The sequence below is a fragment of the Gasterosteus aculeatus genome, chromosome 7 (genome assembly GCF_964276395.1).
Source record: "Gasterosteus aculeatus chromosome 7, fGasAcu3.hap1.1, whole genome shotgun sequence".
Taxonomy (NCBI): Eukaryota; Metazoa; Chordata; class Actinopteri; order Perciformes; family Gasterosteidae; genus Gasterosteus; species Gasterosteus aculeatus.
Genome location: NC_135694.1, coordinates 21,359,764 through 21,383,540, shown reverse-complemented (window position 1 = coordinate 21,383,540; position 23,777 = coordinate 21,359,764). Strand labels below are relative to the sequence as shown.

Genomic DNA, 23,777 nt, shown 5'->3' with positions numbered 1-23,777 from the left:
GTTGTTTATAGCAACAACAACACACACAACAAAAAAAACACAGGCATCATCCGAAGTGGCTTCGAGTCCAGCAGCATCTTCTGGCGCCTCGTGTTCAGCGGACAGATTGAGCAGGAGGCTCGTTAAATATCTGCATGGTTTCTTGATAAAGTGGCGGACGATTATTTAACTATGACAAACCGAGGCCGCGTTACCGGGATACAAACAACAACTGTGATGTAACATGTGAGAATATTATAGAGGCGTTTGTCATGGGAGGTACAATAGTGTGAAAGAAATGCAGCTTAACATAAACCCGCATGCATATAAAGCAGGCTGAGCCGTCGTAGTGTCACTGGCGTCGCGTTTTGTTTGGACAGTCTCTTTGTGGACAGTTTAATTGCAGCCTGCAGAGGAAGGACGAACGACGGGAAACATCGTCCTAATAGCGTATTTTAATCGTCGTGCCTTTACTTTGGGATATAGGATATATTATAGATATAGAAATAAAAAGGTGGTGTTTCGGGGGATAGAGGTGTCACATGACCCACTAGACAACACATGGCCTGTGTGAGGCTGACACGCCCCCTAAAGTCCATGGGCGATGGTAAAGGTGGAGCCCAGGCTTCTAATCGTGGAGGCCACATACATATATAGATATCTGTGTAATCTTTGGACTGCCACTGCCACATACTGTGCACTCATCTAAAGGGCTCAAAGTTTGACTGAGGGCGGAGTCCACGACGAAATATTTCAGCAATCGATTCAACTGGTCAAAGGGATTTGGAGCAGATAACTGAACACCTATAATTCTTTGTCATGTTTATCTCAGGCGTTGCTTGCGCCAGAGTATCGGGGGAGTGGATTTGTTATCAGCAGCTTTACATGATCTGGTCAAAGTGCATCCGGCACGTGGAGCTTTTCCTCGACTGATGAATTTGCATCTATCAAATAAATATGGGAATAAAGTCTAATAAGGTAAAGTATTTCATTTTATGCTGAGTGGTATGGTCATGGCCTACAAGTAGTTTAATACTGTTGTGTTGACATGTGTTGACAATTGACGGTAAGTGCTTCAGGTTGCAGGAAAGACAAAAGAGAAAACTCAGTGGAAAGAATTCTTAGAGGCAGTGAGTACTCTGCAATGGGTGATATCCTTTCTCCTCTTAGGTAAGATCCAACTACACCTACTCTTCACATTAAATATTATGTCGAATGATCATTTTTGCTACGCTGTTGATTCACAAATTCACCACTGTGTCTGTAAAACAGCAACGTGTTTGGTTGTTCTTTCTGAGCTAATTTAAGACATCTCTTGTGCCTCCACCATGTGGACTCTCCGGTGGTGTCCAACTCGGCACAAAACAACTTCAGGAGTGACCTGCACCATATTGATGGTGTGCCTCATGTTTACGTCGCTGTGGCCGCTCCCCACTCTGTACTTCATATGGATGGTGATTGACTGGCAAACTCCTGAACGAGGTAAACGGGGGAAAAAAAACACGCCTCAAGCATCCGTAAAAATGATAGCGCCCCATACATTAGATGTGTCTCCATTTCACACTACATTTAAGATGCATACCAAACTGACCTTGAGGAGTAATTTCAAATGACCTGGAACTGAAAAACTCAGTAATACATTTTTATAGCGTGTTATTAATAACTAGTTTTCCATGATGCATCCCACAAGGAAATGGAGGGATTCATGACTGGAAATAATTAGAACAAAGTTATGGATGATGGGAAAACAGTTTTGCACGGAATTTTGTCATAGCTTATGTTGCTTTTATATATTATTATTTGTTTAAGTGCACAGGTAGTGTGTAATATGACATATTTCTAATGTCCCCATCAGGAGGCAGGAAAACAACATTTGTGAGGCGGTGGAAGGTCTGGGAACACTTTAGGGATTTCTTCCCAATTAAAGTAAGTTAACATAAGTTACTATCTATCTGATTTGATTATATTTGGTTGGAAGGCCACAGGACAGTGATTCGATGTGGCTTGCAATCAAAAGTATCCTTAAAACTCTTACAATTGTTCTTGCCATCATCTGCTGCGATCCTTTATTGGCAAATATGTCCACTTTGCTGCCGCGCTCCTGTGAATTTCCCCATTGTGGGACTAATAAAGTAATATCTTGTGTTTACAATAAAAACCGTTGTAATACAATTATTTTGTTTATGGATTCTCAATCCATGACATAATATCCACTCAAAAAATATCGGTGGTCAACTACGTTTATCCTTCACTTTTCTTGCTCAGCTGGTGAAGACGGCCGAGCTGAATCCAAACAAAAACTACATCCTAGGTTGTCATCCGCATGGTATCATGAGTACAGGAGCCTTCGCCTGCTTCAGCACAGAGAGCTGTGGCTTCACCGAGCTGTTTCCCGGGTTGAGAGCCTCCCTGGCGGTCCTGGCAGGACTTTTTAGGGTACCGCTCTTGAGGGAGTACCTCATGTGTGCAGGTATTTATAACGATGTTAAAGCTTTATACATCCGTCATACCGACATTGAAATATCCACATGTGATTGCTGCCATCTTACTTCGTCTCCTCAGGTCTCTTTCCAGTCAGTAAACCGAGCCTCGCCCACCTCCTGTCAAAGAGGGGCAAGGGAAATGCAGTGGTGATTGTGATAGGGGGCGCCGCCGAGTCCCTGGCGTCCTCTCCTGGAGTTAATGCAGTGGTAATGAGGCAGAGGAAGGGATTTGTCAGGGTGGCTCTGGAGTTTGGGTGAGTGCCCTCTTAAAAAAAGAAATAACAGCCACGAGCGGATGTTGTTTTACTCACTGATTTAACCTCTGGTGATCTTCCGCAGGGCCGATCTGGTGCCCGTTTACTCATTCGGAGAGACTGGGCTCTTTCAGCAGGTGGTTTTCTCAGAAGGCAGTCTGGGTCGGAGGTTACAGGACCTTTTCAAAAGGATGATGGGTTTCGCCCCATGTCTGTTCCTTGGGGAGCGCTGGGCATTCCTGCCCTACAGGACTCCGGTCACCACCGTTGGTGAGTGTTTCCCCGTCCCCAGCCTACCTCGCTGCACTCCACCCGTTGTGTCCTAACACTGCACTTCTTCCAGTGGGAAGTCCGATCTCGGTGCCAAAGCGCACCGCACCTACGCAGGAGGAGGTCGACCACTATCATAGGCTTTACATGGAGGGCCTCTCGAAGTTATTCCACGAACACAAAGTCCACTGTGGACTTTCTGAAAGTCACAAGCTTCAGATCCTTTAGACATTTCCATTTACAGGCTCAACGGGGATCTCCATGGACGGGTGTTTGGATCTGATATGACGAACTTCATCTTCAACCGTTGATTGTTCATGTTGTACTGTATTTGAACATATTTTACATGCAAATGTACCTAAAATAATGAAGGGATTGCGTGTTCATCATGCACTGAAACAGCGGTGTATTGTAAATCAAGGTGAATTTAACGACATATTTAAAAGTGTAATGTATTTCAATTCTGAAAGAATGTTTGATGAAAAGACATGGGTCTAATAAAGCATCACATAAGATACATTTTATGAGAACGTTTGCTCCAATTACTCCCACTGGTGCATTATTGAATCGTGTTAATTTGCTCGTCACCAACGTCAGACTGTGTTAGTTCCTATTTTCAGATGATACAACAGGACCAACTTCAGCATGAGAACTTTCAGATGAGATTGGAGTAATTGTACATTGCATTATTGTTATCTCTGCTGAAAGGAATATCGAATATGTATTGTCCCTCTGCAATGTTACTGGGTTGGTTTTAGTTGGCAGCCGTTTCAAATGAAATGGCGGGAACAAATGCTCACGTGTAATTCATTAGTTTACCCACTAGAGGGCAAATATTCTCTACATTTGCCAAACAGAAGCCGATTCTGGCCACTGTGTAAATCTAGCAAAAAAGCAGTCAGAAATCAACTCATTGAAATAAAACGATAATAAAATCAATTATTATTGGGGTTTTCGGTGCCATTGTGTGCAATATTAACCGTAAAAATGAATTTCTTAAACGTTATACATCTCATCACTAACTTATTTAAAGTCAGGCTGCTGAATTTCACGATTTTATTTGATATTTCATTAGATGCATATTAATGTGGTTTGATCACAACTTTATTGGAAACATTTTACAGCAGAAGTTTGTTCTTGTTGCACAATTATGACAAAAGAAAATATTTAAGAAAAGAACAATTCTCACTACAAAAAGAATACTGAAAGAAAGACAATGTAAAGGACCTTCTAAAAGAAGTCCATGTCGTCTGGAGCATCCAGGTCACGGTACTCGACGATGTTGCGTGGATCCCCGCGGGACATTCTGAGGTGGTCGGGGGTGCGAGAGACAAACAGAAGATCAGAGAAAGACATCATTTTAGATAAAGGTTAAAAATCTCCCAAAAGCTAAAATATACGTAGGTCCCACGTACGGTGGTCTCACCTGAGGTTGCGCGGCTTCCCGAGGTAGCCACCTTGTCCGCGGAAGTTGTCATAGTTGCCTCTGCTTCCTCCATATTGGTTGGGAGGGTATGGGGGTCCACCTGTTGAGAAGAAAAGACTCAAATTCAGCTAGCCGGACCTGGTGAACAAACAAATTTCCCCTGCAGTAAAAAGCGTCAGAACCTACCACCATAGCCCATCAGTGGTGGGCGAGGCTGTGCAAAGCCCATCAGACCCTGAGGACCTTGAGGAGGAAATGGCATGGTGGGAGAAAGCAGACCTGTAGGACCAAACCAACCAGAGGTCACATTGTTATTGTGATTGCTTATTTAAGCTATGTGCATTGTGAACCCATTCATTTATTCAGTCTTTGCCAAAGTACCAAAATCCTTTATCACTAGAAAGTTGCTCAGGTAGAAATGTTGTGTCGACCCTGACCTGGACCCGGAAGAGGAGGAAGTTTCATCTCAGGCAGCGACGGTCTCTTGGCATCCATCAGGAAATTATTGAAAAACACCACTTCCTTTTTCACTTCATCAATCTTGTCTCCGTGTTTGTTCAGAATGTGCTTTCGTACAAATTCAGGACCCTTCAAAGTAATTTGAAATGCAAAAAGATCTTATCAGGTCAACTTCAGGGTTTCGCTGCTTTGTTTTGCTGCAGAGTATTAACGAATCAGTAAATGGAACCTTTGAAGAGAATTAGTGTAACTTAGATAACACCTCACCACGTGCTCTCCAGGATACTTGGTTCGACAAACACGTACCTTAAATTTCTTGCCACTTAGTGGGCAGAGCCATTTGTCCTTCCCCAACTCCTGAGTGTTAGCATTCACAAACTTCTCAACCTCGTTCTCGGGATCCTTGCGGCCCATCTTTCCTGCTTCTTCCTCAGAGAGGATTTCTTTTAAACTAAACAAAGGACTCAGCTTCTCCTCCATCATTTTCTGCCATTGTTGCACTGTAGGAAAAAATAATTAAAATAAAATAATTATGACCCCAGCGCCGTTTAAACAGCCCAAATCCCAAAGCTGGACTACAATTTTCTCCTGTAATATTTACTTTTCCTAACAAAACCAGGGTAAAAGGCTGACCTTCTCCTTGTGTGATGCGGTTAGGAGGGATGGGTCCACGAACGTGGATCATGCCACAGCGATTGGGCATTTCATCCTCGCTGGGGTATTCACAGGTGTTGTAGTAGTCGATTGAATGCACAATGCGCAAATACAAGATCAGACGATCCAAAACCTGGAAAAAGGCAGATGAAAATTTTTAAAAACTGCATTTACGCATTTTTTCACCTACAATTTTTTATAGTTTTGCTCTCAAAAGAAGGGCTACAAATATACAGACAACATACAAGACATCGCCCTGATGGAGAATGGTGCTGCACTTGAAAAAACGCAAGTGTACTAATTACTGCGAGAGTCAAACCTTGGCGAGTTTGTCGTCCTTCTCCACACTCGTCTCTGTCGGGTTCCCCTCCTTGATGCTCTCCTCGGAGCCCATTGCGCTGCCTGAGCCCAGGAGCTCCTCCTCCTCAGCACTCACCTCCTCGATCAGGTAATCTGTGATGTTCTTCAAGATGGGGTTCTGAGCCGGCAGCTTTTTAACCACACAAACAGAGTTCAGTTAGAGCGAGATCACCGGCGACCCGTCAGGGTGGACTCACTGCCGATCGGTAGCGTACCTCGGTGCTCTCCCTGTGCCGCTCCCCCTGGGACTTCCACAGTTCTCCTTTGTCGTCCAAGGCGTGAATGAGTTTGGCCGCCAGCTTGATGTCGTTGCGCAGCACCTGCTTGTGCTGAGTGATGCCATTAATGTTACGCACCCTGCGGGCCAGATCCCGGTTGACCCCTGGTGCCAGTTCACAGTCACGCAGCTGTGAAAAACAAGAGCGCACAACTGAGTTCCGTTTAGGACATTAGTAATATAAACAGGTGCAGAGGCTTATCCGATGCTCCAGTAATTCCAAAATTTTGAGATGAGTTTAGATGAGTTTTCCTTTTTTTTAATATATGAAATAAATGGTCTTGAGGGATTTCAAATGACAAGATGGCCAACAACAATTATTGTTGTTTACACCAGATACAAAACAACTCCAAACAAATTATAGAACACATGCAGTGCCAACATACGCTGCCAACATACGCTATGCTGCAGGTTACAGGTTCTTGAAAATAGTAACGTAAATATCTGAGCCGGCACACTTACCCGAATATTCTGAAGGTTCCAGCAAACCTCTTTGATGTTGACGCTACGGTCAAACGTAACCCAGCAACGTCTGAAAAACCTGCAACAGGCCAGTGTGTGACTAAACCAATCCCACAATTCTAATTGACGAATCAAGAAGTTAAAAGAATGAGTTTATTTTAAAATCAACCTGCGCTCTGGATGGGGGTCCGACAGGCACACACGCAGAAAGCCAGGGTAACGCCTGCAGAGCTAAGAAAGAAAAACAACATAAAAGCATATTGAGTTATAAACAAAGACAGTGTCCTTCAGTGATGATATGAGCCCAGTTCATTTAAACCAGGCATCCGCCATCTGTGCTCAACTCACAGCAACAATCTCAGCTCTTGAAATAGTGGGAGCGATGCTCCTCATGAACAGGGAGCAGGTCCTGTGGAGAGGCCGCGGCCTGGGGGAGTCATCTTTGGGTTTCTTTTCCTCTTTGTTGTTTACTTCCGCATTCTCCTTTGGTTTCCCCTCTTCATCATCATCAGATATGAGAAAAAAATGTTTAAAAAACAAAAAACCACTAAGAAAGAACTGACACTGGGAATTTCACTCCTCACCTTCAACCTCCTCTTCCTCTTCATCATCCTTGTCTTCCCCCTCTTCCTTCTTCACAGGTTTCTCAGAGCAGTTTGAATTAGAGTCAGAGTCAGAATCAGAGTCACTCTCCGAGGCACTGGCTTCATCGTCGCTGTCTCCGCTGCGCTTCCTCTTTCTTCTCGGCTGAAAAAAAGAAAATGAGAACAATGAGGGCATTCTGTTTAATGTTAGTCTCTCGTTAGCAAATCATTATAATAATGGAAGCAACACTTACTTTCTTGGGTTCAGGCATTTCTTCTTTGGCAGCCTCTTTCTCTGCCTCCTCTTTCACAACCTCGCCTTCTGCTGCAGCAGGGGCGGCTCTTTCTGTGCTGGCAGAGTCGCTCTCCTCCTGTGGCACAGTTTGCGGTCAGCACAGAGACCTCTACTGCCTGGTGAAGACTCACAGGGAACAAGACATACCTTGTCATTTTTATCTTTCTCTACCAAAGGCTTGCGATCGCCGTCCAAGGACTTGAGATCTTCTCTCTTGGGAGGCTCGGCGCCGGCTGCAAGGGCTGCCAACCGCTCCCTTTCCTCCTCCTCTTCAGACGGGAGGTCCAAGATGCGAAGGTCATGATCCGTCCCTCCCTCCATCTTTATTACGGCTGAAGCACACAAGAGGGTGTAAGGTTCATGATGACATTCGTAACGGGCTTTTCTTTAGGTGTCAGCCAGTTATTAAAGCATCACCTGCGTCCAGAACCTTGATGATGGCCGGTGTTTGTTCAATGTCCAGGGAGACATTATCAAACCAGCTGTTCTCCATCAGGAACATGAAGACATTCAGGCGGTTGTGCAGGCCACTCTGGGCCTCTGCCCTCAGCCGGCTGGCCTCGTCTGGGTGATACTTGGACTTGAACCTGTGTCCAGAGTCGGGGTCCACAAAAAAGTTGGGAGGGGATGACGGGGGTTGGGATGAAGGTGAAAAAGTTAGAACAAAAATGCATATCATATATCTATATTACAACTGTGTGATAACACTAGTAACATGATCCAGAAATATGATTGATATGCATTTACAAATTCACTGTTTACCATATGTTCAACAAAAAATACATTCATAGTGTTGTTTGTTGGGAATTAAATTATCACTACAGACGATCATGATTAAGATTCCTGTATTTTGTGTAGCCTAGTTCTTGTGTTAGGTCATTCAGTGTGTGCATGTCTCGACTTTGTGGTTGTGAAAGCTGATTACTGTACATTTGAAGAAATTAACTCACCAAAAAATAAGGGAAAAAAGACGAGATTATGAAATGAAACATTCACATTCAGCATTTCACATTAAAAATGTTGATCATTGAGTGGACTACAGTTACCTGTTGCTCTGCCAGTTTATTAACATATATATACAGAGAGGGGTCTCTTCTGTGAAAATGCGCTCCACTTCACCCCAATGGTGTGTCTGTATACACACAAATTCGGTTTTGGGATTCGATTTGTTCCGAACAAAAAAAGAAAGTAGCGTGGAAAAACATAAAAGAAAAAAAATCTCCATGCGCAAAAAGACTACTTGACCTGTCTATCTAAAATGCCTGGTACTGTGTGTCTAGGAGCAACTGCATTGTGCGCAGTGCGTGCCCTTGCTGTCTAAGACTGATTCCTGCGGATGAGCTCCACTTTTTCTCATCTTCGAAAAACCGTCGTCAACGTAGTAGTAGGAAGGGAAGAAAAGCGTGTTATGGCAAAAACAGAACAATTGTGCGTGATACCTGTGAAACAAGTGTAATAAGCATTAACAGGCATTTTACAACTGTGAATCTTGGAAATGGTTTAAACACTAATTAGGAAAAAAGAAAATCCACCCAAACAGTGAGGATGATTTTTAGGGCAAAGCTACATGTAAATTACCAAAATACCCAAATAATAAATATTTCAGTTACTTTAGTACTTTTTTACTACTGAATTGCATTTAGAGAAAAGTGCTTTTATAGATTTACTGCACAACATAACTCGGGTCTGTTACACTACTACAGATCTACTTTATGTTTGAATCTATTTAGTCAGACAGGTTTTACCTATGGAACCATGTGTTCTTATAATACATTTATTATCAAATTAAACAATTATGCGCACTACGGTTGCATTTGGCTTGATTTTCTCTTATAAACTACAAGCGTGAAAAAAGTCCTTGGTAAAAATCTATTGTTAACCTGGTCCAACTACATGGGTGGAACTGTAGAAACTGAAACGTGTTACAATATTATCTTGTCAGGGTTGTTACACCAACTATTTGACTATATGTATCCAAGTTTGCCCTCATACACCTACCCTTGGACCAGAACCGTACTATTAGATTGTTATGAAAAACAAATATATCTTATGTGGTAATAATATAAAAGCCAAAAGAGCCGAACTGTTGATGACAATTACATATTAAATAATGACAGTATAGTTCATTAATAAGAATGACAATAGTGCATCTCCACTCATGTTCATAATTAGTAAAAGCAAAGGGTTTCGTACCACTCTTCATCTTTATGAGCCAAAAAGAAGTCCTGCATCTGCTGCCGACGGAAGTCGATCTTGTACTCATTGTAGCGCTTCACGGCCTCCGTCTCATCCACTGAATCATCCAAGGACAACAGGAACTCTTTAAAGCTCTTTATTATGGGAGGGGGTGGACCCAAATCCATGTCATGAATGTTACCGAGCCTAATGGAAAAGACACACGTCAGATATAGATTTGGGAGGGCAAACAAAAGTGGTGGAATTTTCTAATACAATCTAATGCATTAACTTATGTAATGAGAGCGAGAAACACATTGTGATTGTGCTAAATTAATGGCTCACTCGTTTTTCTAACTTATACGCAGTCGGTACCTCTGCATTCTTCATATACTCTGAGGTGGAAAACGGAATTCTTACAGTGAAATGTCCCATTTGCTTTCAGGCCATTGTGATTTGTCTAACAAAATAACATTCACAACCAGATATAGATAATAGGTTGCATGAATTATCAGAGAGTTAATATTGAATCCTTATAGACGTGAAAAACAAAATGTAAGTGCAAAGCCCAAACTCACTCAACCCTGATTCCATTACTCACCTCGCCTGAATAGGGATGCCATGATGAGGCTGCATGAGGTGCAAGTCAGGATGACCCCAGTGCTGTGGCGGGCCATAGCTTGGCCCTCCTCCTCCCCCATGGCCGCCGCCGCCACCTCCACCACCGCCGCCGCCGCCGCCGCCGCCACCACCACCACCACCACCACCACCACCACCACCATAACCCAAGTCGTAACCCCCGCGGTAAGGCTCTCCGCCATGGTCATCCCTGCCAGGGACAGTCAAAAGAGCATAAGAACAACAGATAACAGATGCAAAGATTGTAGATATTATTTCTGCGGGTAATCTCACCAGTCTCTTCTCATGCGTTTCTGCTGAGGACTCATGTCGTGTCTGGGCGGGGTGAATCTCTCTCTACGACCTCTGTCGTAATCCCGGTACTCTCCACGGCTACGTCGTTCTCTTCCCCTATCCCACTCCCTGGAAAATCCAAAAAGCAACCAGCATTTAAATTCAACAGATATTCCAAACTTAGCCACTCTCAGTGTGTGCTGGCACCAGGGAGCCACCGTTTATCTGCGTTTCGTAAGCCAGGTAGAGTGGAGATGTCTGCATGATGGTCCTCTGGGCTGCGGCACATCTCTCCGCCTCACCTGTCGTTCCAGTCATCTCTGCGCCGGTCTTCTCTCTCTCTCGAGCGGTCGTAGTCACTTCTCTCGCGTCGGAACTTGTCCCGTCTCCTGCGATCGTACTCATCGTCACTGTCTCCCATCTCCGAGAAGAAAAAAATAAGGGAGGCACGGTCAAATTAAGTAGTGTTGTATTGAAAAATGAAGAAACGCCAGACGGACAGAGGTCATCGCAGATCAAAAGGTTAAAATCAAAGATGGGTGTCGTGGTAAAAAGAACATCTCAGCTGAGGAGCCGCTGGTCTCAGCAACCAACAGGGTCCAGGTCAGTCCTATTGACCATCCCTAGTGCCCATCTGTTGTCTCCACCAGCAAACTCGAGAACAATGGTTCCTACAGGTATTTATGACAATGCTTAGAGGTGTGAAAGTTAGTGTCCACACCTCTGGGAGTGGTCTTCTGGTGAGTTCAATGCAACTCGGATTTCGAATGGCCCTTAGTCAATATCAGTTGTTGTTCAAGTATTACATGCATGCATTCCAGTTGATTACATTACATCAAATACAATCATAACTACATTGGTATTCAGAATCATGGCTGTATTCGGGTGCACTATATGCATTTTCATTTTATGAACCGGGTCGTATATTTGTTTCTAATATCCTACAGTAGTCACGTTTTGTTATGGTAGGATTGTTGTTAACGTGGCGAACGCGCAATGCAAAGAATCACGTCCATGCGACCATTGACGTTGTCGTTTGGAACAAGGAGCCTGCTGGTAGACGGGCACGCACGCTATTAACGGTTAATTAACTACATAAAAAAGTATTCCCATTCATACGTACTTGTGTGTTTTGCTGTGGTAATGATAATTGACTCCATTGTTGTGGGAGGTATCGATCGATAATGTGGAGATACAATAGCTTAAGTTAAATGAGGGTGCATGGATATTGTTCCACAAGGCTAGCGTTTGTGGTAACGTTAAGTCCGTGTCTTCCACAAACACATTTACTATCAGAGGTTGACATACAAATGACCAACGACTGTGAGATATGAAAGCTGCACAAACACATGAGCAGACAAAGGTTTGGCTCCTCGAGTAGAAACAAGGGGAAAAGTTACTGTAGTGTGGGTTAGTTAACGCTAGCTAATAGGCTACAATAGCTAACGGTAGCTAATAAGTTACTTAGGCTAACGCTAGCTAAAGAGCTACTTTAGCTAACGCTAGCTAAAGAGCTACGTTAGCTAACGCTAGCTAAAGAGCTACGTTAGCTAACGCTAGCTATAAGAAATAAAACACCCTGGTCTGTTTAAGTAAGATAATATTCCTTCTGCTAAAATCTAGAAGAACTGGGCTTGTGTTAGTTTATCCAACATTTATACAATACAAACGAGCACATTGATACCTTACAATTGACGTTAATATCTTCTCGGTGCGTTATCTTCACCTCTTTTTCCCTTTCCTGCCCTTAGTCTTCTTCTACGTGTAATCAGGCCGCAGCAGAAAATAAAACCACCACTTCCTACCGCCCCCAGCTGGTAGGAAGTGTGGATCAGAATGGTATTATTTCTCCCGTTAAAGTAACCTCATTCCACACTGTCTGCAGTTATTACACAATAAATCCTATCCTATGTATTTTTATCCCGCGAATCCTTTTTTTAAACAATTCCTTGTAGTGCAGCAAACGGTTCGGTCGACCCAGATAGAGGGCGAGGGGGTTATTGATAATCTGGTAGGGGGAAACACTGAATCCACACTGTACACATACATACTCGTAAGATTGTGAGTCAATTATAAATCAACAAAGCTGCTAAATAAATAACGCAGCTACCATGCGGATTATGTTTATTTTCCAATAAAAACTAATGTCAGACAAAGATCCTGTAGCAGCCTGTGAATTCATGAATCCCATCCATAGACTCAAGAGGGACACTTTTCCCTGAATTTAAATTTAAGAGGAAATACTATTAAATGGTCAAAATAATAAATTATTATTTACAATCTACCAGAATCAAAAGCCAGCATCAAATATTTAAATCAGACTTTTTCATTTTAACATTTATGCTTTTCCATTAAGTTAATGATGGGTTTTTAATTTTAAAACAAAAGTCCCACGTCTCTGTGCAAATTGAAGGAGTGGTTGCTGTAATCATTCTTACATATTAACATTGATCTAAATATAATATGAGGCTTCAGCATTGGGAGTTAGTCCAATCAAAAGGATATTTCACAGAGCTTTCAAGATTTCCACTTAATTTGTTGAGCTCGGTCTGCTGAAGCTCTCTGACATCTTGTACTCAAAACACTTTGGGAGGAATCTCTTTAATTGGAACACCTTGTTTTGTAATGTGAGCATTTAACATCCTCCAAATCAAATGTTAACAGCAGATGAGTGGCGTTGTGGAACACGTGTAAAAGAAAAAACACAGCGACAGCGAGTTTGGTGTTTGAACAATATTTTATTAGAACTCTTATACTATTCCATTTTACTTTCATAATCCAATAAACTGCTAAGTACATCCTTTTTTGTGCTTTTCTTTGTCCTCGCTCTGTACTTTAACTGGTGCCTCATATAATCCTGGATTAGTTGTGGCCACTCTTCAGTACCCTCCAGGATAAATTCAGATTTTGGTCGTTGTGGGAAGGTGCGGGCATTCCGGGATCCAAGTTCAAAGTCTGCTGCGGCTCCTCCATTGGCTTCCAAACGACTGGAGACAAGGTGTGGTTGGTAAGAACTATCCAAAAAAAACTATCAACACGTAATCAATTATTACTTTCTCTTCATTTAGCATAACATATTGAAGATACATTTTAGGAATAACAAAGGGAAAACCTGACCATTTAAACTGGGTAGAATGCGCTTTGTCATTTGACATTAAAAACTCATGCCATTTTCTTTTATTTTAAGCTAACTCACGTATTTCTGAAAAACTAATGATACAGCATTTCAAAAATAATTACAAACAAGAAAGGTCCTCGTGAAAATATTCAGTCAGCTATATAATAATAAATCATGCATTTTCAGTAATGAGGGTCGGGTGGCCAAGTCAAATTAAAGGGATGGATAAAACTAAAAATGTCTACCATACCTCGTTGTGGTCTTGGGGAGCTTTTCTGGAATCAAGCCGCACCAATGAAGATACAGTTAAAAATAGCAAGAAAGAAGAGCAGGGCGGCAGCAATCCAGGCATCTTTTCCTATGACTGCATTTGTTAGTGCAAAGATTGAAGGTCCAACTATTTATAATGCTTTAAACCCCAAATGCAATAAGGAAAAAGCAAACTTGAGGTTCTGTGCTAGGAATAACGCTTCATAGGTTCTTTTATGTTTCATCTATTACAACCCAAGTCCACATGACAGGCTACATGCGTGGAACAGACTTAAAGAAGCACACCGGCCTACGCATTCCATAATCCAGCCAATGCCCATGCCGCTCACACATACCGATATGGAGAACGTTCATTCGGCTCGAATGTGAATGGCCCTTTCTCCAAAGCAGCAGGTGACGTGATTATCGGAACACGAAATAGTGAAAATGAAAAGACGTGGAGCTCGTTAGGAGGGATTAAAGGACTGAATGAATTAACTGTGGGAAGTCTTAATAGCTCTAACAACTAAAAGCAGGAAGCTACCTTTAGAACACACATATTAATGCCTTGAGCCTGTTTTTGTACTGATTTAAGACATTCTGACATTAATCAGAAAACTTCTGAAAAGAAACAATGTGCACATTGTACCGCAAACTTTAATGATGCCATTCTAAAAAAAATGTAATGTATTTGATTAATCCAGGGCAGGTATTTGGTCAATTACTCACCACTATTACAATATTGGTTAATTTAGAGATAACAGACATATTTAAGATCATAAGAATAGGGTTAATCATATTCTCTGATGAGGGTAAAAGAACCTGAAGTACTAAATTCAGCAGGGTGTCCATTAGACCGACGGCAGCACCATCAGAGACCTGCAATTAATTACCAGAAGCTTTTTTGCGGTGAGCCACACTTTTGCAAAAGATTATTATTTTCATTATTTAATTTCAAACTTCCTTATGTCTGAGCTCACTGGGGTCGGAAGGTGAAGAAAAAGATAGTTAGAAGCAAATCTAAAATTATAAATCATTATTCCTCTTAATGGAGAGGATTTCATCTTATATTTTTTGAGGAATTATACTTTCTCCTGCATATCAGCATTTAAACCTATTTATGAAGGTGTTTTTCAAAAAGGTAGAACATGTGCACAAAATAACCATTTAGTAAAATACGCTTTATAATGGCTTTATTATGAAACAAAATGATTATGTAGGCCACTGCAAGAAAATAGTTCATTTTTTTAACCCTGAACAATCAAAAGTGACAAAGTCCCATTTTAATATCATTTAATCTTCCACAAATCAAACATTAAATGCAGTTTCACGGACTGTTCAGACATCCTACCGATTGTCAAACCTGCCCTATACATGAAAATCATACTTGACTCTACATTTATTATGTAAGTGTGATACAGTCGGCCCATTCTAAAAGAATAGAATAATAATAATTTGGGGAATACATTTTTCATTTGTCTCTAAAATGGAGACGTATAGAGCTAAAAACCAAAACGCACCGTACAAATAAGAGAGAAAAAAAAACATTCTATTTTTCCTAACAGAGTAATGCTAACCCGTCCCGACCGATTGCTAATCGAGTTATGTCCTCAGAAAAATATAAAAATGGAATGTTTTGATTTGGGAGTCCTACTGATTCCTTTAACAATGAATGCAACTTGCAGAAACCATCAACAGAATGTGAACACGCAGCGTTTCCTCTGTGATCATTTGCTGACATGTTGTTCTCTCCCACGTGCTTTAGGTCAAGCTAAGGTTATACATTTTCAAATTGTTAATATTTCTGTTACCTTAAATTTAAATGACCTATTTTAAATTTTCAGCCAGTGGTGGAGCAAAGAGAAATGAACACAGGAGAAACACTGGTCACGTTTGTATAATCGCGCCTGGGCGAATAGGGTGTGGGTGAGTTTGCACTTTGCTTAACAATGTCCACAAACTAAGGAAATAAACAGTAAAAATAAAAATGAAAATACCATGTTTGATCCATGTTTCAACCCTGTGCATATATTTGGAGCAGCAGAAATAGTTTGGCTTGAACAGGACTTCATCCAGGTCGTTTTATGAAATTTGACAGCAGCGTTAAAAATGAATATGAATTATACTTTTGAATATGTAAATGGCCCCGTTTGGATCCAGCTTTCTGTATTATTACTATCACACTAAATATGTGGAAACACAAGCTCTCTGTCTTGTTGATCATTTCGAACAGAAAAGTAGAACAGATTTACATACAAGGGAACAAAATCAAAGTGTTAAATTAAAGACAAGAGGTAAACAAGAGGAGTGTGAAATATTTCCCTTCAATTTCCAAACAGTTAACAACATATAAAAGAAGGCCAACGTAAGGCAATGCTCCTTTTTTCCTAAAAACACTTTCAGGGTCCCGCAAACTGTTATGATTCGGTCTATATACAAATTGGGGAAAAAAGTAATTCAAAATTAATCAAGCTACATTTTACTGGTTCAAATAGGTAAAATAATGTAAAAAGGACAAACCTTTTCAACTATTGGTTTGTTATTAATTTACAATACGGACTGACCATCCGTTGGTTAATAAAAACCTGAGTTTGTTCAACTTGACAAACTGGATAAAGCTAAACATATTTTCCAAAAACTGAGCACAAATAATCCTCAATAGCAATTTAAAAGCAGCAGAAATGTGTAACATCTTTGCGATAACCTACTATTGCGTTGTTAACTATGGGAAAAATATGACATTTCAAAGAACAGAAATGTAGCTAAACAAATCAGAGTTACGGGTATTAAAAGATCAAATAAAGACAATAATTTCCCCTTCACGTGCACATTCGGAAATGATGCAAAGCTAATAAAAAATAATAGGTAAAACTATTATGATTAAGACAACAGAGAACCTTCAAACTGCACTAACCTCACCATAACCGTACATACAGTACCACCTTAAGAACCACCACAGGTGTGAGCACAGAATCTGTTCTATTTAGTAACACAGTCTGAACCTCACGCTCTTATTTATACATTAGATTCAAGAGGCCCATTTCCTTTGTGCAGAACTAGTGTTTAGGTCACCTGGCGTGGTCAAGTCACAAATTAAAACATGCATTAATAAAAGGGGCGGATATACACTGAAAATGTAGAAGCCCAGGAGTGAGTGTGCGTGATGGCGGTTGCTCAATAGTGCATTTTGGTGAAACTCATCAATGCACGGGCTTCATGTGCTTTGACGCTAACAAGCAAACCTCCTCTGGTTAGTGGGGGAAAGACTTGGGTTTCCATAAATGTCTAGCTAACCACAAACCATTAAACCATTAAAAAGCACAGTGTGATAGCCCGCCGGACGACGCAAAGACCCCCTTCAGATAAAACTAAGTCATCTCATTGCAGCCATGTTCCAACCATCAGATCTCCACGCCATCCCTACCAATGAGCTGAGTGGTGTCGTCATCGTCGGCGTGCTGCCTGTACTCCACCGCCTCATCACTTTCGGAGTCTGTGTCCTCCGGGGGGGAGTGGTAGCCTTCGTAGCCCAGGATGGGTGAGTCGCAGAGCGCAGGGGAGGCGAGGCACTGGGCGGTAGTGGTGGCTGAATAGGCCCCTGGGCTCCCTGAGGGAGACCCCGGGTTGGATGGTCGAAGCAGAGGCGTGCGCTCAGTGTCCGCTTGGCCAGCTGTTCCTTCTTCCTCCCCGCGTCCTCCAGCTTCTTCCTCAGAATCAGATTCAGAGTGCTCCGTGTTGCTCCGAGTGACGCGCTGTTTGCACACAGGACACGTCTTCTTGGTCTGTGTGAGCCAGGGGTCCACACACTTGCAGTGGTAGGCTAAAAAAAAGGGGGAAAAAAGCAGAGAGCAGAGTGAGCAACCAGGTCCTGCAGTGCAGGAGGAAACTGGCCTTTTTTTTTTTAAGTTTGGAGGAAAACGGATAACGTTGCTTTATGGAAATCCTGATCCCTTGCAGAACAATATCACACTTTTGAAAAGTAACTAGCTGGGAGAACAAATGTATAATATTTACCATGTGAACAAGGTAAAACTCGCAGCTTGTCTCCTTCTTCATAATCATCAAGACAGATTGCACACAAATCATAGTCATCCCCTACAATAGAGGAGAAAAGCTTTAATAACTCAAATTTGAGGGACATGTTATGTTTCAGCACAAAAAAAATGAAAAAACAACAGTAGTTGGTTCTTAACATTCATTCAAACAATGACGTAACAGTGAAAACGGTTACCTTTGCAGAACCGGTGTGTTGGGATCCGCTTCAATTGTTCCTTGGACAAACGATTTTTTCTCATCCTTTTTCTGTACTGAGCACATCGTACGATCTGAACAAAACAAGAGACAGTGTTACTGATGACATCAGGACTACACTGGCACTAAACAGGCGGTTGTTTTCTTAAGTTGCTACAATACTTCACTGGTTATAGTGAGAAAGTAAGAAGCGTATTTGGCTCTAGCTTTGTTGAAAGATCACTATATTAAATAAAAAGCAGCATATTCATGTCGGGCCTCTACTACGAATCTGATCCATAGTGAATTAACACCCAGGGAAGCGTCACATCAAATGAGTACTTACCAAGACGACACACATCACAAGAATGATCATGCCAACTACTCCAGTGAAGGGAATTAGGTAGTACGAGAGTGGAAAAGCAAACTCCGGCTTGAGGATCACATAGGCCCTGCAGATACCAGCATTACAGTAAGAACTCGGACCAAAAAGGTCAATACATTATGGAATGGCCTGTTGACCTTTAATGCTAAATATAAAAACAAAAAGAAATTTACCCTTGCTCTGGAATTATAAAATTCCTGAGAATTTGGGAAGCATAGTAGCTGGTGAATACAGACGGGATTTCAATTTCCTCTGCAATAGTGTCTAGAAAATAAAAAACAAACAATTTTAGCCAATTTAGTAAGACAGTGTTGATTGTGTAAGGCTTTTAAAATGTACATTTTATAAAATAAACTTACCATTGCTGGAGTTCATATTGAGAAGCTTGTCTGAGAACATGTTGTGAATGATGGCGGCACTGTACCCAGCTCGCTGTGCATGCAAGACCTGAAAATCAGATCCTCACATTAGACCAGTTTGCCTTATGGAGACCAAAACATACTCAAATATCACTCAAACATTACTGACCTTAATATCAAAATTGCATTCATAGCGTCTAATAAGAGCAATGAATTTGGTGGTGTTTGCATCAAAGGATGGTGGCAGTGGAGGAGGAGGGTCTATTGCTGTACAGCCATTGAGTGGACGGGACACCATCAAAACTCCCTTTCACAAACACACAAACACAGAAAAAAAGTCACTTGAAGGACTATAACCAATGTTTTCATCTACGCACCCTTTCCCCAATACTCTGCTCTCACCATTAGTCCATCCTTAGGAAGAGGGGAGCCAAAAAAGGCAGGCAGGTCTTCAAACAACATGGAGGTCATATTGCTATAATGCTGCAAAAACAACATATGTATAAGAACTGACATACACTCACACAGGAGAATCCAAGGAATCATATTCATAGTTGAAGTTTGAAGATTACTTACAGCATAGATGTAGGCCTGTGTGGGTGACGGAACCAGCACGCTGCAGAGAACCACTGCAAGGACACTCCATTGTGCTCCTGGGCACCACACGCCGTGGTGAGCCATCTTTGGTCGCTTAACTATAAAAGATAGGACAGTAACACACAATCCAGAGTGACTAATCCGCGAGGGGGCCTTCAGATTGAAACTAATCAAGCCGATGGTGAACCATTTTGAATATGCCTTTGGGGATGTTAAAGGAGGAACAGAAAACCGGTTCCACGGCACACATTAACATGTACTCTATTGTCATGCAGTAGCAGAGGGAAACCGTAGCCCAGCACTTTAAAAAAGGGGTTGCAATTCTGTTTGGGGAAAATACAAATGTTCCATTGTGATATAGTTGTAATAACTAAAATAAATAATATTAATCATCTGCAAATCAATAGTTGTAATATACTTATCTGCAGTGGTTTTGGTCAAGTTGAAGATAAGTGATAAGATATAAGAGTGGGGCTTATAAGAATCAATGCAACTTAAAGACACGCTTAAACGCAGCAACATGTAAAAGATTTCAGCAGAAGCATGTTCCAGAGATGGTAAACACAACCGAATGCTCAACGAGATGTTAACACATCTGTGGACATGTTCACGTGTTCTCGGGCCTGTCCCGCATCCAGGCAAAGGGGACAACAATGAACTCTTTCCTCTTGATTGGACCGCTACGAGCAGGAAAACACACTGAAATATACTGTGTATATGTTTAGCACCAGGTGCTGTGGCAACAACCTGCAGGAAGTGAGTGGAGGAACAATCTGCTGCGGTTGCTTTTTTCGTTTTACGATGCTAGTCCTGTACCATTAGCTAGCAAAGGAGAACTGAGCTACTGCTACGCCAGACAAGCGATTAAGCTATTAATAGTTAAAAGTAGTCTGAAACCCGGAGTGCCATTAACACTCACTCTTAGTTTGGCCCTCAAGTATTGTAAATACTCTATGCAACAACAAAAAAGACATCAGAACACAAAAAAAGTTATCGGGGAAGCGTTGTGGAGTGAAGCTAATTTAACGTTAGTTAGCGAAAAACCTCGGTGTCCTGCGATTATCGGCTCGGTGGAGATTGTGATGTAACGTTAAACCCAGTAGTCTCACCCGCGTTTCTCACATGTCACCATGGGAAAAACCATTAACGACGACTTTATATTATTCAAAGCATCGAGCTACTTTCTGGATAAGTCTCTCACTGCAATCAAAAAAGGGCAAAAAGGGCGAGATTAACGTTAGCTGACGTTTAGCTAGCGCGAGCAGTTTGACTAAACGGTACTTGACAGATTGCTGCCTTCGTTGCAGCACATCGTGTCATAAACAACACGTAGTATATGAAGCAACCGTATGTTTATCTTTGGTAATGGAGATACGTTACGTTGCCTGTGTGACCAGATTTCCGTAGTATCGTTGGCGCGCTGCTAGGTTTGTTTGTTGTGCTTCTTGCTCTTCGGCTCTTCTTTGTGTTTTGATCGCTCAGTTTACAGAGGCACAGCGCCACCAGCGGCCACAGCGCCACCAGCGGCCACAGCGACGAACAGCAGCAGAGGCCGCTTCATGGGCCCACTAACACGCACAGGAGCTGGAATCCACAGGAATTTAACCTGCCCTCCCTGACTATTTATTCTTGTAGCTGACTGAAGGACTTTGTACGGTAAATCTTGACGGATGATCGAATGGTAATACTTTATACGTCACGGTTGAAGATGAGTAGTAGTATATCAGCACCTTTTCCTGTGTGGTTTATTTCACCCACCGTAGTGTAATCAGCACTGCCAATACTTCCACTGTGTAGACGCCGGGCCCGATCCTGATCCCCCCCACTAAGGTTTTAAATGATTGAGTGTAAGAGTCTGTAGGGTTTGAAATTATATACATACAAATGGGACAGCCCTCTGCTGCAACGTATCCCATCCCCTGGACAGCGAAAACCAATATGATGTACAATTGATGGTGTTTATTTCAAACCTTTTACTCCTTGGTTTTATTGTTTCCAGGCTTTTCATACCGGGCTCAACATGTTTGCCAGAAAGCCCTCAAAGACTCAACAATTTGACAGTGGGAAGTCTGTTTGTTTGTAAGGGTGCAGATCGGGATTGAGTCGAATAATGGATACATTTGTTGATTCAAGTGGGCTTCATAGGAAGGTTTTGATAGAAAAAAAAAATTGTTCAAAAAAGAAATAACGCAACGATCGTTTTACAGATTACAAATTGAAATCACAAAGAAGGACACGCACCTTTTCCATTCAACACTCCAGTCTAATCACGGCGGTTCGATAGTTTAGCTTGCCTGCAGCTTCAACATGTAGGCCGACACCTGGCTGCTGGGAGCAGAACACTCTGTTCTCCACCAGAGGCTCCTACAGCTCAGTGTGTTATTATTTCATGATTCAAAATATCTTTTCACATTTTTAATTTTCACATTTGTGTGAACTAGACGGTGCCCTGTAAGTTTCTCTCAAAACGTTTTCAAAAAGATTTCTGTCTCGCATCACGTTCAAAACTAAATAAAAGTAAACCACGTTATATATATTTTTGGGAGGGTTAGTTGTATCTGACAAATCCCTGGCAAAATATGTATGTTATAAGAATTCTGAATACTATGAATCAACTAAATTGATGTGTGAATGCAGATAGTTCATAAGCAATGACGCATTGTGACAAATTCATATATATTCTACTTTGAGCATAAATGATTTGCTTTGATCCCTCATCCAGCAACAGAGAACTACATGGCAATACATCTGTTTGAATGTGATATTACTGGTTTATTAGTAGACACTATAAACTAACCGTGGTAAAAATGGAAAATATATTTCATTATAAGTGCAGTGTCAGAACTAAGAGCAGCCTGATAAGCTTTAATCTACCAGGTTTGTTGAGGTTTGCCACCAGCTGTGTTCGTGCGTAGCCTAAATTTGATGAAAGCGTGAAAATCAACCCATATATATTTAGGTTATATTTTTGCATTACATCTAAGATGATGTACTGATGGTGAAACATAAAGTTCAATCAGTGGTTATTTTGCACAGAAGGAGTGTGGTTCACTCCGGCCCGTTGGCCCGTAAAGAATTCAGCTCTAATTGGCCTGTTATTGTTGAATTGTACAAAGTTCTTTTTCCAAAAAGACATGCAGCTAATTAAATTAGAACGACTGCTGTTAGAGACGACATTTGACATATAAGTGGCAGCCTTTCTGTCCTACAACATATGTTCAGTGTGTGAATCATAATTGTTTTTCAATTATTTAGACAAGTAAACCAAAGTTGTATGTACAAATTACAAAACAAGCAGGGACATTTGAAGTCATTTTTTACTCCTCCTCAGCCATTTCAAATACATTAAAAGCAACAAAAAAGCTACAAGCCGTTGATTTAATATTGCGTAGTCCGCCTTGTTACATCATTGTAAGAAGCCAAATAGGATCCTTAGCCACAACATCCGTCAATTTCATCTTGGAGCTTTACAAATCTGCTAGAGCAGCCAAATGGCATTTCTCAGGACGGCAAAGAGGGACCAGGCGTTCCTATCGCAAGGCATTCGGCGCTCATAGAAAATGAGACACGCAGCACCTAAGAATAAACAAGTAACAACATATTAAAATCAGCATTGACAATTCAATATATTCACATTTTGCGTCTAAACATCAAAACTTACAAGAAGCCTTTTCCGCAGCCCAGAGGTCCGAAGAACAGTTCTGTCGGGAGGCAAACCTTTCTACACGCTCCACTTAGACTGGGGCAAGACCAGGGAAAGGATGCAGCCTCATTCTCCACAACTGTAGCAATGGGAAGCATCTTCGTTATGTTAAATATTAAATTATTTTACAGTAAAATAATCTACGATCCCTGCAAATGCAAACAATGCAGATTAGGGCAATAAAACACGGAAATGAGGTTTCATTAACACTCACCGTTGAGCAGCAACACAGCCAAGAGCGCCAAAACAACTACGTGATGGCAAGACATCCTTCCGTCTGAAACTGTCGCTCCAAAGTGAGCGTTAGGCCAGGGTCTGTTGGTACTCTGGTCAGTGGGGAGGAGTCGAGGTAATTTGAAGCAGCATACTGGTCACTTGGTTTTATATTACAGAGTTAGAAGAATCCCGAAGAGAGCATGCTTTTCTTAATTAAGAAACCTGCAGCACTGAGCAAAACCCGTGACCACATGTTTGCCATGAGACCAGAGACAAACATTCCCCTGAAGCTGCTTGTATTCCATCTGATTGGAAACCCATGCACATATT

General features: G+C 41.7%; 3 protein-coding genes across 7 annotated transcripts; 1 reads left to right on the top strand and 2 right to left on the bottom strand.

The window, feature by feature from the left end:
- The first annotated feature begins 21 nt into the window (after positions 1-21).
- Positions 22-3,510, top strand: mogat3b (monoacylglycerol O-acyltransferase 3b). The gene is made up of 8 exons (XM_040180488.2): positions 22-957; positions 1,059-1,149; positions 1,354-1,461; positions 1,835-1,905; positions 2,245-2,449; positions 2,542-2,716; positions 2,802-2,986; positions 3,060-3,510. Exons 1-8 carry the CDS (start codon positions 937-939, stop codon positions 3,212-3,214), a joined length of 1,011 nt encoding a protein of 336 aa, XP_040036422.2. The 5' UTR covers positions 22-936; the 3' UTR covers positions 3,215-3,510.
- Positions 3,511-4,028: 518 nt separating this feature from the next.
- Positions 4,029-12,546, bottom strand: srrt (serrate RNA effector molecule homolog (Arabidopsis)). 4 transcript variants are annotated; one of them, XM_078105125.1, is made up of 20 exons: positions 12,275-12,546; positions 10,893-11,011; positions 10,591-10,719; positions 10,280-10,507; positions 9,697-9,885; positions 7,921-8,090; positions 7,651-7,835; positions 7,463-7,579; positions 7,209-7,371; positions 6,973-7,121; positions 6,794-6,855; positions 6,625-6,703; positions 6,101-6,292; positions 5,845-6,015; positions 5,505-5,658; positions 5,178-5,371; positions 4,850-5,000; positions 4,599-4,691; positions 4,418-4,512; positions 4,029-4,297 (listed from the first exon to the last, which is right to left on the bottom strand). In XM_078105125.1, the coding sequence occupies exons 2-20, from the start codon at positions 11,009-11,011 to the stop codon at positions 4,217-4,219; spliced, it is 2,721 nt and encodes a 906-aa protein (XP_077961251.1). In that variant the 5' UTR covers positions 12,275-12,546; the 3' UTR covers positions 4,029-4,216. The 4 variants fall into 4 exon arrangements, with proteins under 4 accessions (XP_077961251.1, XP_077961252.1, XP_077961253.1 ...); XM_078105126.1 differs by having other exon boundaries at positions 12,280-12,546; XM_078105127.1 differs by having other exon boundaries at positions 12,317-12,546.
- Positions 12,547-15,133: 2,587 nt separating this feature from the next.
- Positions 15,134-21,165, bottom strand: rnf167 (ring finger protein 167). Of its 2 annotated transcripts, none has more exons than XM_040181879.2 (10): positions 20,909-21,165; positions 19,508-19,626; positions 19,334-19,414; positions 19,101-19,238; positions 18,932-19,019; positions 18,746-18,836; positions 18,534-18,639; positions 18,189-18,282; positions 17,972-18,052; positions 15,134-17,777 (listed from the first exon to the last, which is right to left on the bottom strand). In XM_040181879.2, the coding sequence occupies exons 2-10, from the start codon at positions 19,610-19,612 to the stop codon at positions 17,359-17,361; spliced, it is 1,203 nt and encodes a 400-aa protein (XP_040037813.2). In that variant the 5' UTR covers positions 19,613-19,626; positions 20,909-21,165; the 3' UTR covers positions 15,134-17,358. The 2 variants fall into 2 exon arrangements, with proteins under 2 accessions (XP_040037813.2, XP_040037814.2); XM_040181880.2 differs by having other exon boundaries at positions 20,638-20,989.
- Between the last annotated feature and the right edge of the window lie 2,612 nt (positions 21,166-23,777).